Source organism: Triticum urartu, chromosome 3A (genome assembly GCF_056163025.1).
Source record: "Triticum urartu cultivar PI428250 chromosome 3A, HENAU_Tu73, whole genome shotgun sequence".
Lineage (NCBI taxonomy): Eukaryota > Viridiplantae > Streptophyta > Magnoliopsida > Poales > Poaceae > Triticum > Triticum urartu.
The window spans coordinates 54,993,555-55,006,950 of NC_141875.1; the positions used below are offsets into that span (position 1 = coordinate 54,993,555).

At 50.0% G+C, this 13,396-nt stretch overlaps 2 protein-coding genes across 2 annotated transcripts; one reads left to right on the forward strand and one right to left on the reverse strand.

The window, feature by feature from the left end:
• Positions 1-4,203: 4,203 nt before the first annotated feature.
• Positions 4,204-5,163, reverse strand: LOC147978486 (uncharacterized). Its single transcript, XM_087516610.1, has 2 exons — positions 4,411-5,163; positions 4,204-4,281 (listed from the first exon to the last, which is right to left on the reverse strand). Exons 1-2 carry the CDS (start codon positions 5,152-5,154, stop codon positions 4,204-4,206), a joined length of 822 nt encoding a protein of 273 aa, XP_087372736.1. The 5' UTR covers positions 5,155-5,163.
• A 4,731-nt stretch (positions 5,164-9,894) lies between these two features.
• On the forward strand, positions 9,895-11,111 carry LOC125547912 (uncharacterized). Its single transcript, XM_048711649.2, has 2 exons — positions 9,895-10,601; positions 10,714-11,111. The coding sequence occupies exons 1-2, from the start codon at positions 9,966-9,968 to the stop codon at positions 10,804-10,806; spliced, it is 729 nt and encodes a 242-aa protein (XP_048567606.1). The 5' UTR covers positions 9,895-9,965; the 3' UTR covers positions 10,807-11,111.
• Positions 11,112-13,396: the final 2,285 nt, after the last annotated feature.

A 13,396-nucleotide genomic window follows, 5' to 3' on the forward strand; every position in this document is an offset into this window, starting at 1 on the left:
AGTGCAGATGGGCCGAGAGATGAGCACCTTATGGGCTTGGACCCTTATCTGGGCCAGAGGCATATTGAGCGTTGGGAAGGCTTGTGAAGAAGCGAGGGAGAGAAGTGGCCCGACATCTGGTACCAAGGAGTGTGGGACGAAAGATTTCTGCGGGTGTTTGCATGCAATGGAGGGCAGTAAGGGCAGGGTACGGGAGCAAAACTCTCCCGTGATGGTTTTAGGCCAAAGCTTGAAGAGGATAGAGCGGCAGCTGTGATGCTCAGTGCGCTCAAGGTTGAGGTCGAAGCACGGAAAGTGTCCTTGGTTAGTGGTGGCCTGCCCAACCATAACAACCCCAGACGTGGTTCGGTAATTGCTCAGTCGAACTGAGAAGGTGTAGGTTAAGGTGTCGGCGTCAAAGGCTTCCAGGGCATGGGGACGCCTTACCTCCGCAGCAAGCAGTACGGACTTAAGGCAAAGGCGGTCTTCATCTTCATGCGCGATCTCTTGAATGGTGGGTATGGTAAAGGTGGTATGCTTGCGGAGCGTGGGTTTTGCGGAAATTTTGAGCATGGCTATGGAGTCGCCAAAGGTGGCGAAGTGTGGGTATTGGAAAGCTCGGAAGGCACGGTTAGACATGCTCTCGTTCGTAGCACGCGTGGCCCGCGGGTTTGCATGTCCACGACGGAAGCCGCGGGACGGGGCATAGCCGTCCTCCGGGGGCTAGAAGGAGCTAGGTGGCAGGGGCGGCGAGGAGGGGGAGCCAAGCGTGCGGGCCACGTCCCATATCTCATTGATAAGGACGTCAGCGTAAATGCCAGCCCCATCAATGCGGTGGAAGGCTAGGTGGTGTGGTATGTGTTGGAGGGCTTCAACCTTAACCAGCACAAGGATGCATGAGAAATCATTCCCATGGAGGCAAAGGTGATTGACACCAAGGAGACTTGCAAAGCCAGCAACGCTGGACGAGACTCCTTTGCGATCCCACAGCTCGAGTGGCATTTTTTCAAGGGAGAGGCTGACAATATGGCGGAAGGAGAAGGTGAAAGCGTTGTCTCCGGCATTGTGGGGGAGGATGTCGACACGGCGAGTGCCGGTTTCGATAGGGCTGGCAGACATGGCTGCTGCCTGTTCCGCCTCCCGGAGGAAGACGACATAGACAGTGCCCGTTGTGTAGCCAGCGTAGCGCACGTCCATGATCTGTAGACGTTCGCGGAAGAGGCGCTTTAGCCATGGGAGGTAGCCGGGCAGGGGTGGGGTGATGTTAACTAGGCAAACTAGGGCGTTCTGGTCGGGGAGGAGTGGGTAGTGAACGTCAAGGGAGGTGGGGCGTCCGCGCACGACAGGTTCCATGGTGGAGGAGGGTATGAGCTCGGAGGAGCAAGGTTGGTGGGGCACTAGGCGGGAAGGTTGTAGGGCTTGAGAGGTGTTGTGGTGTGGAAAACGCTCCTGGCTGCTATAAGTAGCTGGGGCTGTGGCGCGAGAAGCCGGGAGGGCACGTTGGCTCTCTAGGCGTTGGGTATGGCAATGGGAGGCAGTGTGGCCCACTCGTCGGCAAGACCAACAAACAATGGGATCGCGGCAATATTTTCTCCAGTGGCTGTAAGAAAGGCATCTAAAGCATCTAAGATGCAGATCTTTTGGCTTTGTGAAGCGCTTTGCAGCATTGGGCGTGGGGCGAGGTGCAGCACAGGCGCGCTGCCCAGGGACTAGATTAGACAGGAGGGCTTGCAGGTAGGAATTATGACGAAGAACCGCTGTGCCATTAGGTTGGTAATCGCAACAGTCGTCAGCATCGACTCGTCCGGGCGGTCGCGTGTCTTCGGCGTGCCCGCTTGCAGGGAAAGCTGATTGGCGGAGGTGTTCGGTCACTAGCGTGGCAGTAGGATTTAAGTCAGGTGGGGCATGATTGCGTTTGCATGGGGCATGCAACCCGGCCCTAGGATCGACGGGAGGTCTGGACGTGCAGCGTGCATGGCGGAACTGCCCAATGCACGCGAGCGGTACCGAGTGGGTCGTGGGCGTACAGAGAAGCTGACAGCCAGTGCACCCCAGCGCCATGCACCACGTCGCACGATCTCCCATGCAACGCCTGCATGGGCAACTTCAAATTCGAAATGCCCAACGGTCAGCGGCCGGACACGGAAGCCGGCCGGAGAGCCGCCAAACCAATGGCGGAGGAGGTTCGCAAAGAACTCCGGCGAGCAAAAGACCCCCGGGGTGAGGAGGTGGCCGTCGAGGAAGGAAGCCTGGCGGGAGCCGGCCACGGGCGCGACCGTACCAGAGCCATACAGGGCTAACATGCGATCCTCAAAGCGAACACCCAAGACATCAGGCGGCTGCATGGCGTACTCGTCGCTCAGCGGGCGCGCGTAACTAGAGGCCCGATCGCGCGAGCGAACTAGGGGCACCGAAGCAGAAGCATGCAGCTAACAGCGTACCAGCCTCGTACGGAGGGACAAAGAAGATGCAAGAGAACCGAAGTAGCTAAATGCGAAAGACCAGGTGTAGCTATATGCAAGGGGATGCAAAGAAATGCAGAATGCAACTGACAACAAGGTGGACGGAAGCAGAGAGGATGCAAGAGAAAAACGCAGGATGCAACTATATGATTAACGGAGAGGAGTGCAAGTTAGTGTGGACTCGGTGAGATCAGACAAAGCAGAGAGGGTCAAAGAGCTCAACTTGTTAGCATCACGAAGTGCAAGTCTATCTGAGGTAGCCAGCAGGCCGTGGACTAGGGTTACCTGAGGTCGCCAGCAGTGGGCTAGGGTCCGTGGCGCCGGGCTCAGAGCGAGTAACGGTGGTATGCGGTGGTCGCCGAGCTCAGAGCGAGCAACGGTGGTATGCGGTGGCCGCCGGGCTCGGAGCGAGCAACGACGGCGGTAGCAGCTCGGAGCGAGCTCACAAGCCTTTTCGCAGCAAGCGATCGTTCCTTGTTAAATTAATCGCACAAAAGTGACCACACCAAGATAACAAATTGGTTGGACACAGCGTATAGTCATGAACTTGCGCGTCAAATTCTAAAAAAAATGAATATCTAGTAACTACATATATTGGATGAAGGAAATAATTTTACATCCACTTGTGAAGGAAGTTCTTCGCATTTTGTTGTAGCAATTTTGAGTGATTAATATCGTCAAATCTATCCAGCCCGAATTCTCGCCTCCAAACCAGCTAGTGCATATGCAACACCATCTTTCATATCTGTCATCGGCTTCTCTGCTGATCTACTTCCAACTCCTACTGCCAATCTTCTCCTTGCTCCATCACCGGTGTTACATCACAGACTAGTGGTGAAGCCACACAAGAGCTGTGTAGCCAAATTGACTACACAAAGTTTTTGCAAATAGAGCATATAACAAGTAGAAATCTGCACACACAAAAAAAGATATAGACACATACATTTGACTACACAACTTTAAATTGACAACACATGATTGAAGTCTTGGCACCAGGGATGTGTAGAGTTTTGACTAAAGTTAACCTTCTGAAAGGAAAGTGACAAGGTAATAAAAAAATGTGTTTTTGCCACACTAATAAGACTATTAAGCACTTATCCTTTGATTGGCAATTTTCTCCCTCTCTATGTTGTTTATTGTGCAGATGGCATCTGATTTGTATTCACCTTTGTTATGTTTCAAATATATTTTGGAACTCGTAATAGTGCATTGGTACAAAGTTGAGAACCCGCTTGGTTCCCATAATGTGCTCGGTGCGATGGCTTATTGTTGTTGCATCACATGGCTATGAAGAAATATTTTTTTCTTTGTTCGGAGAAAAATAAGTCCATTTGACGCTATACACTTATAAGTGCACATTGGCTTAAATTTATACTTGGTTTATGCTTCAACGGTTGGAGGGATTAGAGACATTCATGTGATTGACACATACAACATACACATGAAGAAGCATTTTGACAACCAACAGAACATGACATTAACTGCGATGCAAGCCCATACATCAAGCATCAACACAGAGTACTACGACAACCTGGAGTAATTGATAAATTCAGCTGGAGTAATACCACCTGATACTAGACATTACCAAAAGATGCGACGGTACGATAGTTCTGATGCTCACACGAAGAGCCAACCTAATTTAGCTAGATGGATGGAGCTACTAGCCCTTGCACATGTTCATACTACAAAAGGACCAACCTACCTACCTACTTAACCCTACATTTTCCATGTCGATGAGCATGTCAGACGCAGGACCGTGCCTTCAAACGTTGCTGAGCTTGAGGAAAACGTCGGTGAGGACCGTCTTGGATTGCAGCGACGCCTTGAGGATATCCAAACCCTGCAATGCAAGCGTGACGGTTGATTGATACGTACTTGATGCGGTTTTTCAAGAACGGAGAAGGAACATGGAAGCATCCATTTGACGGGGCAAGTGTGGATCATGCATGCATGTATGTATGTACTGTACCTCGTTGTAGCCGAGCTGCACGGTCTTCTCCTGGAGCGCGCCCAGGTCCTTGACGCCGAATGTGTTGAGCAGGGCGATGCTGGAGATGGACGACATGGGCGTCACGGTGAGGTCGTCCATCACCGTGTACGTCACGATGCCCTGCACGAACCCCTTTCCGGCGACGCCGCCCGCCTCCTGCGCCGCCTGCCGTCCGGACACCGCTGACGGCACGAGCTTCAACTCCTTGGACATCTGGCCGCCACACGACGGACAGGCGGTGCCTCTCTTGTCCGTCATGTAGCTACGGCAACCGCTGCAAGAAAGTTGCTGGCGGCCACACTCGCCCTCGTCGTAGACGTAGACGCTGTCGTAGTCGTAGTTGCGCGACCTGCACTGGCTATTGCATCCGAAGAACGTCGTCGGCTGGGGCTGGGCCCGGATGGACGACGCCGGCGGCGGCGGCGAGCCTAAGAGGAGGGAGCTTTTGTTGCTGACGGCCGGGGATGGGACGGCGGGGTGGAGGAGCGCGTCCTTGGCGGCGCCGGGCTGGACGTAGGTGCCGTCGAGCTTCTCAACACTGGCGTAGAGGCTGCCGACGCTGCCGACCATGGAGCCCTTGCCGAGCAGCTTGACGGCGGTGCCGACGGGCAGGGAGAGGATGGAGAAAAGGAAGTCCACCACGTCCTTGCTCGCCTCGGCGAACAGCACGCGCCGCGCCTTGGTGTCCACCAGCAGCTTCATGCTCAGCGCGGTGGTCGCCATTCTGGACTGACTGACCTTTGTGTTTGTGGTGGTGAGGGCGTGAGAACTGTGGAGAAATAGGCTTGACTACTACTACGACACCAAGAGGAAGTGTACTCTCGTATTTGAAGGGGGAGAGAGCAGAGCTGGCCATCTGGTTAGATTGAGATGACGGGACACGAGCATGCATGCATGCATGCATGGGCAGACCGTAGACGTGTGGCGAGAGAGAAACGATTTGCACGATCTTTTCTCGAGCCGGGTTAAATCTAGCTTGCGTGATCTGCGGCGCTGCAGCAAGGATTTGTGACAGGAGTAGTAGAGCAATTGTGATGACCAGGATTTGGCACAACATTTCACGCAGGCCCGGTCGATCTGTCCCGTCACCAGGGCAGAGCCGGGTAATAGCACCGGTTCGTAAGCCCCTTTAGTGCCGGTTCGGTAACCGGCACTAAAGTGTGGGCACTAACCACCCCTCCTCCCAGTATCGGTTCAGCACGAACTGGTGCTAAAGGGTAACCACGTGGCACGAGGCGCGCCGTGGTCTGGAGGACCTTTAGTCCCGGTTGGTAAGGATTTTTTTTTTGAAATAAAGTAAAAACAACCCGCCTACTGGGCCGGTACCGCCTGCGTACGACTAGAAACCCAATCTCTAGTTGGGCCAGGATGGAGGCACGTACGGCCCAGTAGGCCCCACAGGGCAGAAGACTTGCAATAGGCCCACAAAGGCCTGCTTAGAGAGGAGCTCGATACGATAACCGCGGCGGGGCTTATAAACCGGTGCGAACTCCACTCAACTAGCGAGGTGGGACTAAACATTATGCACTGCGGGTGGCAGCGCACCACCTTTAGTACCGGTTGGTGGCTCCAAGCGGTACTAAAAGGGGGGTCTTTAGTACCGGTTGGAGCCATCAACCCGTACTGAAGGCCATCACCTTTAGTACCGGTTCGTGGCTCCAACTGGTACTAAAGACCCCCCCCCCCTCCCCTAGTATCGGTTGGAGCCAACAACCCGTACTAATGGCCACAACCTCTTTAGTACTGATTCGTGGCACGAACCGGTACTAAAGGTTCGCCACGAACCGGTACTAATGAGCGCCGCCCACCTAGCCGTTAAAACCGGTACTAATGGTCACATTAGTGCCGGTTTAATTACAAACCGGGACTAATAAGTTTCATATTAGACCCTTTTTCTACTAGTGCGTCGTCGTCGCCTCTGCCTTGAAGGCTTGCCGCGCGCGAGTCTCAAGCCAAGAGATTTCGGCGATCATGACTTCTCGCGGTAGCTGCCTTGCGCCTGACAGACATCCGTTTACGGTTTACCGAAGGTGCACCTATTACAGTTGTTTTCTTCTTCTTTTGTCTGGGACAAACGGCGGGAACGCCACAATCCACACCGTGCGGATCGTTGCAGCTCCCGGGGAAACGCTTAATCTGGTGTGATCGAATAAGTGCGGCTCCTTCGTGTTGTATCCTTGGGGGTTTCATCTTTGGAGCTGGGCACGGGCGAGCAGGATCGGTGGAATATGACTGTGTTGGCCTTGAGGCTTCTGTGACAATAATGATGGGGGAGCGAAGTCGGTGACGTGGCTATGATTGTGACAGTTGGCTCTTCTCTGGCGAGTCTGCGAGATTGACTTTGCTGGTTTGTTGTTGTGAAGTTGAAGTTGCGGTGGTGGGTCCTAGCGGTATACGACGGGCAGTAGGTGGTTCGTTCGATTATATTTGACGACGTCCGACAATGTCCTTCATAGTTCTTCGTCAAAGTCGGAGCTGCGTTGTCTGGTCACAGGTGGCCGAGTTCTCGCGGGGATCTTCATGCTTCTCCACGTGGTCTCTTCAGTGTGTGTTGGGTTGATGATCGCCTATGACGAAGTCGGAGTCGTTTGCTCAGAGTTTAGGGATGGCGATGACGTCTCTAGGGGAGGAGTGATGACAATGACGCATGCGCGCTGTCTCGACGAGACCTTCTTTGAAGTGGTGTGCTTGGAGTATCTTGTGTGTGTCGCTCAGTTGTGATAGTTTTATACTCGGTTTCTAGAATCAAGTGGAAAACTATTAATCTTGTATTTGAAAAATATCAAACATGTATTAGAAAATTATTAGATATATACCAAAGATGTACAATGTATGTGGAGAAATTATACATACAAAATATGAGTTTTAAAAAAGTATCTACTCGTAACAGAATTTTAGATGTCAAAGTGTGAATCTCATATAGTTAAAAAAGAAGGGAGGTGCTATATCCGAAACGTACCAAATATATTAATATTTTAAATGCAGATGTAATAGGGGGCACGAAATCTACTTCACTATAGCGTGTGATGTCGATGGCCCGAGGTAGAGCACTCGATGGGCTAGGGTGGCCCCCATTTCGCTCTACCTATCCCAGGGAAACTCCGAATACAGGTCGTCATTCTTAGGACGTACCGATTGATTGGGTGCTAAGATCCAAAGTCAAGAGGGAAACAACAAAGATCGTACGCTAAAGGTCCCTAAGCAATCACTTAGTGAAAATGAAGTGATCAAGCGATGATAACTAGGAGATGGGGTTGGAAGCGACCATACTTTAAAGGAAGTGTAGTATCTCACTAGTCTAGCTCCACGGCGCCGAAAATGTCTCAAGCCTCAAGTGATTCACTGAAGTGACGAGACCTTGAAAGCAGCTTTTTCAACGATTCAGGTGAGGGCCTATATAGATCTAACTCTCTGCTCACTCATGGGATTGGGGGAGGGGGGGGGGGAGGCTCCTATCTTCTTGCAAATCCATACATCCCTTATGAGTGTATAAAGAGCTATCTAGTCCTTAATGAAAAACAGGAGCACCAACATGTATATATAAAATATTTCGGATGTATACGGAAAATGTTAATTTTGTACTGAAAACACAGTTAACATGTGTTGAACAAAAACTAAAAAAACAACACAAAAAGAAAAGCAATAAAAACCTAGTGAAAATTGCAAAAGAAACAAAAACAAAGAAAGAAAAGGAAAAACAGTAAAACCGATCAAGAGGTTCATATAGGAGCTCGGTATGATTAAGGAGAAACAGTATGCTTGGGGTCCAGAGTGCTATTATTCCACATGTGGGTTTTGCGAAGATCCATGTTGACGCCGGAGTCAGGGCAGGAAGAGGAGGCTCGACAGTAGCGGTATGTCGACACAGAGACTGGAACTATATTGGCAGGTCAGCATTGGTCATAGCAGGAGTTGATGATCCGATAACCCTAGAGGCTATTGCATGCTGAGAGGCGCTCTCACTAGCCGAAAAAGATCTCCTTGTGCAGAATTTCATCGTAGCCTCGGACTCCAAGCAAGTTATTTCAGACATCACAAAGGGTTCTCGAGGTTGGATATCATGTCTGGTTTGACCAACCTCATGTACCGAATTGTATCCCACTCCCACACTATGATTTTTGAGGAATAAAACTGGGCTTTACCCTAAAAAAGAAATGAAAGTACAACGACAACGCCTGGCATGCACGACGTGTGAACGCACGAAGAGCACGAGCTGTTAAAGCTCCCGGGGAACAGCCGAGCACGTCGTCGACTTCCTCTTCTCCCTCCTCGCCCTGCCCGTCGGCACCGCCGTCAAGCTGCTTGGGGCGGACTCAATGGTCGGAAGCGCCGGCGACCTCTACGCCAGCGTCCAGAAGCTCGATGGCTCCTATGTCCTGCCCGGGGCCAACATCGACGCGCTCCTACGCCCCGCCGTGCCCTCACCTGCGGCGGCCCCCAACATCTCCCTCCTCCGCCTGCCGAACCCGTCGCCGGCTTTCTTCAGGTGCGGCCATTGCCACAGCCCCGGCTACGCGACGGAAGTGAGAGGCACCAAGTGCCCCGGATGTGGCAGACACAAGTGCCAACAAAGATCCGTATGTTTTTATGGAGGCTCTCGAAATACTCTTACCGACCGAAGATGTCAGAGATCATAGGCACATGTCTGATTCTAATTTGTGCGGGCTCTGTGGGGGACGCCCGACTCTTGGTGACACTCCCTGATTGAGTGCACCATGTCAAGATGTACATGGGCTCTAGTTGACGAAGATTTGGCACATAAAATGATGACCACTACCAAGCCTAGTGCCAAACTATGGTTATTCATGCTTATGGATATATTAACGCATAATCTTTTTGTGCTCCTCTCGGTCACGCTATGGTCTATCTGGTCCGACCGCCGCAAGGCCATCCATGAGGGTGTTTTCCAAAGTCCCCAGGTAACCCATGCGTTCATCAAGAGGTTCATATAGGAGCTCGGTATGATTAAGGAGAAATAGTATGCTTCGGTTCAGAGTGCTATTATTCCGCATGTGGGTTTTGCGAAGATCCATGTTGACGCCGGAGTCAAGGCAGGAAGAGGAGGCTCGACAGTAGCGGTATGTCGACACAGAGACTGGAACTATATTGGCAGGTCAGCATTGGTCATAGCAGGAGTTGATGATCCGATAACCCTAGAGGCTATTGCGTGCTGAAAGGCGCTCTCACTAGCCGAAAAAGATCTTCTTGTGCAGAATTTCATCGTAGCTTCGGACTCCGAGCAAGTTATTTCAGACATCACAAAGGGTTCTTGAGGTTGGGTATCATGTCTGATTTGACCAACCTCATCTACCGAATTGTATCCCACTCCCACACTATGATTTTTGAGGAATAAAACTGGGCTTTACCCTAAAAAAGAGATGGAAGTACAACGACAACGCCTGACATGCACGACGTGCGAACGCACGAAGAGCACGAGCTGTTAAAGCTCCCGGGGAACCGGCTTTGGCAGTTAGCCACCTGAAGCCTGCAGCATTTGCGTATTCCATTTCCAACAGAGAGCTCTCAAGGTGAAGATGTCGACCACCACCGCGGCCGCGATGAGCATGAAGCTGCTGGTGGACACCAAGGCCGGGCGCGTGCTGTTCGCGGAGGCCGGCAAGGACGTCGTCGACTTCCTCTTCTCCCTCCTCGCCCTGCCTGTCGGCACGGCCGTCAAGCTGCTCGGGCCGGACTCAATGGTCGGGGGCGCCGGCGACCTCTACGCCAGCGTCCAGAAGCTCGACGGCTCCTACGTCCTGCCCGGGGCGAACACCGACGCGCTCCTATGCCCCGCCGTGCCCTCGCCGGCGGCGGCCCCCAGCATCTCCCTGTCCCTCCTCCTCCTGCCGAGCCCGTCGCCGGCTTTCTTCAGGTGCGGCTATTGTCACAGCCCGGGCTACGTGACGGAGGTGAGAGGCGCCAAGTGCCCCAGATGTGGCAACCATATGGCGGACGCGATCCAGTGCGTGCGGCCCGATTCCGGCGACTCCGGGCAGGCCGCCGCCGGAGGGGCGAGAGGGTTCGTGCAGGGCGTGGTGACGTACACGGTGATGGACAACCTCGCCGTGACCCCCATGTCCGCCATCTCCAGCATCACCCTGCTCAACACCTTCGCCGTCAGGGGCCTCGGCGCGCTCCAGGAGATGACCGTGCGGATCGGCTACAAGGAGGTGAGTGGTGACCATTGTTGATCGACCATACCAATATGACACCATCTCTCTCACTTGGCCCGCACCGAACGATTGCTTATCGAGCATTAACCATTGTTGATTTGATGTGTAGGGTTTGGCGATTCTCAAGGCGGCGCTGCAGTCCAAGACTGTCCTCACCGACGTCTTCCTCGCCGGCTGCAAGACAGGTCCGGTGTACGACTGACTGACGCACCCAGGGGCATGGAGAGGAGAACTCGCCGCCGATCCATCTAGCTCCGGCCAGCTATCTATATCTATACTACTCTACTACTAGTAGATTAGCTTAATTAAGGGGGTGGTCTTCCATTTCCTGGTTGAATGTTGCAGAATTTAAGACTTGAATTACTAGTAGTACCGATGGAACGTTAATTTGTAGGAGGTGCGATTAATTATGCCCTGCTTTGGTTGCATTTTCAGTGGACGTAATGCGTTCTCCTGGGGAGCAAGGCCTGTTCTTAGGATTGGATATCATTTCTTCCTGTTTCAGGCAAAGTGTACTTATTCCGGAATAGTATGGTTTTTTGAATAGTATAGTAGATCGGATTATCCAAAAGTCCGGAATAAGACAGGAAACAAAACATTGGAAAATGTCAATCGTACTCCGTATGTTTGGTGTAATCATAAACATTTTACAAAATTTGGGGGTTTCGGTGGAGGTTGAGAGTGATACGATGAATTTTATTTTGTCTCGAACTTAATTCGGGTTTAGGTTGTGGACGTTGGATCCATGAGGCCATCTACAACACAACGCTTAGAGCGGGCACAAGGGATACAAATCCTGGTCGTTTCGCTCGCAGGGAATGATTATCCTGGCGCTCGGCAGCAAGCGCAGCTTAACTTAACTTCTTTTTTCCTGAACGACAAGAGAAGAATTGTTGTGATTCCATTGAAGAAGAAGGGGAGGCCGATGTCCAAGTACAAAAAAGGTCCAAGACCCAATAGTCACAAAGACAATAAAAAGAGTGACACACGGGACACGGCGGTGAATCTGAGCTTTGCTCGAGAGCAGCACACCTAGCATTACGTAAGCTCAGCCTGACGTACACGGTTATTTAGGAGCTAGATATTTAAAAATATACTATTAGATCAAAATATATTTTTAAAAATTTATGTATGTTCTTTTAAAAAGTTTAGTGTATATTTGAAAAAGTTCATTGTATATTATAAAAATATTCAATGTGTATTAAAAAATGTTCATCTTGTACAAAAAATACAATATTCAGTGTATATTTGAAAAATGCTCATCAGGTACTAAACCACGTGTTGAAAAATGTTCACTATATATTATGATTTTCTATTCACAAAATGGTACAATTTTTTTTAGAAAATGTGCAAAAAGGAAAAAGAATCAAAAAAAGAAAAAATAAAAGGAAAGAACAAAAACGAACAAACAGAAACAGAAAACCAAACAAGAGAAAAAAAGAAAAATAGTGAACGAACAAAATAAAATAATAAAATAAAAGTGTGCGAAAACAACTGAAGCAGCGAACGACGAAATCACTAGTTGAGGAGTACTCGTTGCAAAGATCACTCCAACTCTCCTGGTTACGACAAGTGGCGCACATGCAGCGCGTCACTTGTCGTAACCTGGGAGTTTCCCTTTTTTTCGTAGATCCGTTTATTCAAAACGTTTTATCTCTCAAGCCGTGCGTCCAAATCTCGAACCGTTTTCATTATTGGATTCCTCGCGTCGAGATTTTAAAACTAGATCCCATGTTGATAGGTTTTGACGAACTTTTTTTTCACAAAAAAACAGACGAAAAAACCGAACCGGGAGCACGGGTTTTTTTCCTTTCCGAAAGAGGCACGCCCGTGCCTCTCCCGAAATCACAACCATGCCTCTCGCGAAAGCAAAATCGTGACTCTCGCGGAAAAAAAAGAGAAAACACGCTTTTTTCGTTTCCGAGGAGGCACGGCCGTGACTCTCATGAAAGGAAAACAAAATAGAAAACACGTTTTTTTCGTTTCCGAGAGACACTGTCGTGACTCTCGCGAAAGCAAAACCGTGCTTCTCGCGAAACAAAACCGTGCATCTCACGAAAGAAAAAAAACAGAAAACACACTTTTTTCCCGTTTTCCGAAAGGCACGACTGTGACTCTCGCAAAAGCAAAACCGTGCCTCTCGCGGAAGCAAAACCGTGACTCTCGTGAAAGGAAAAAAAGAAGAAAACGCATTTTTTGAACGATTCATGTGATTCACCGAAGCAATGAGACCTTGAAAACCACTTTTTCAACGATTTAAGTGAGGTCCATGTAGATCTAACTTTCTACTCACTCGTAAAATCCGGGTGGTCCGGGGTGGAGGGGGAGGGCACCACATCTCCTCTTTTCTCGAGAATTTGTACATCCCTTATCAGTGTATGGAGAGCTATCTCTCGAGTATAGGTTGAGATTCGTCCTAATAGGAAAATGGAGCGCCAACATGTACATATAAAACAATTCTGATGTATACTAAAAATGTTGAATTTATATGAAAAAACACAACTAACATGTGTTGAACAAAAACAAAGAAACCAACGCAAAAAAACCATTTGAAAATCGCAAAAGAAACAAAAAAAAAGAAAAGAAAAAAAATAGTAAAGCCATGAAAGGAACGAATAAAATTGTGAAAGAAATGAAGAAAAGAAGGAGAAAAGAAAAGCAAAAAATCAAGGAAGAAACAAAAGAAAATCAAAAGAAAAAAAGAAAACAAAAAAAGGCAAAAAAAAAGGAGAACAAAACCACGTAGCGAACAAAGCCGACAAATAAGCACCAAAGTTAATAGATCGGCCATA

Bases quoted from the DNA above. Each gene is read 5' to 3' on its own strand.
- LOC125547912 (XM_048711649.2), top strand. From the start codon at position 9,966: ATGTCGACCACCACCGCGGCCGCGATGAGCATGAAGCTGCTGGTGGAC. The intron at 10,602-10,713 runs GTGAGTGGTGAC...TTTGATGTGTAG, and splicing joins TGCGGATCGGCTACAAGGAG to GGTTTGGCGATTCTCAAGGC.
- LOC147978486 (XM_087516610.1), bottom strand. From the start codon at position 5,154: ATGGCGACCACCGCGCTGAGCATGAAGCTGCTGGTGGACACCAAGGCG. The intron at 4,282-4,410 runs GTACAGTACATA...CTTGCATTGCAG, and splicing joins TGCAGCTCGGCTACAACGAG to GGTTTGGATATCCTCAAGGC.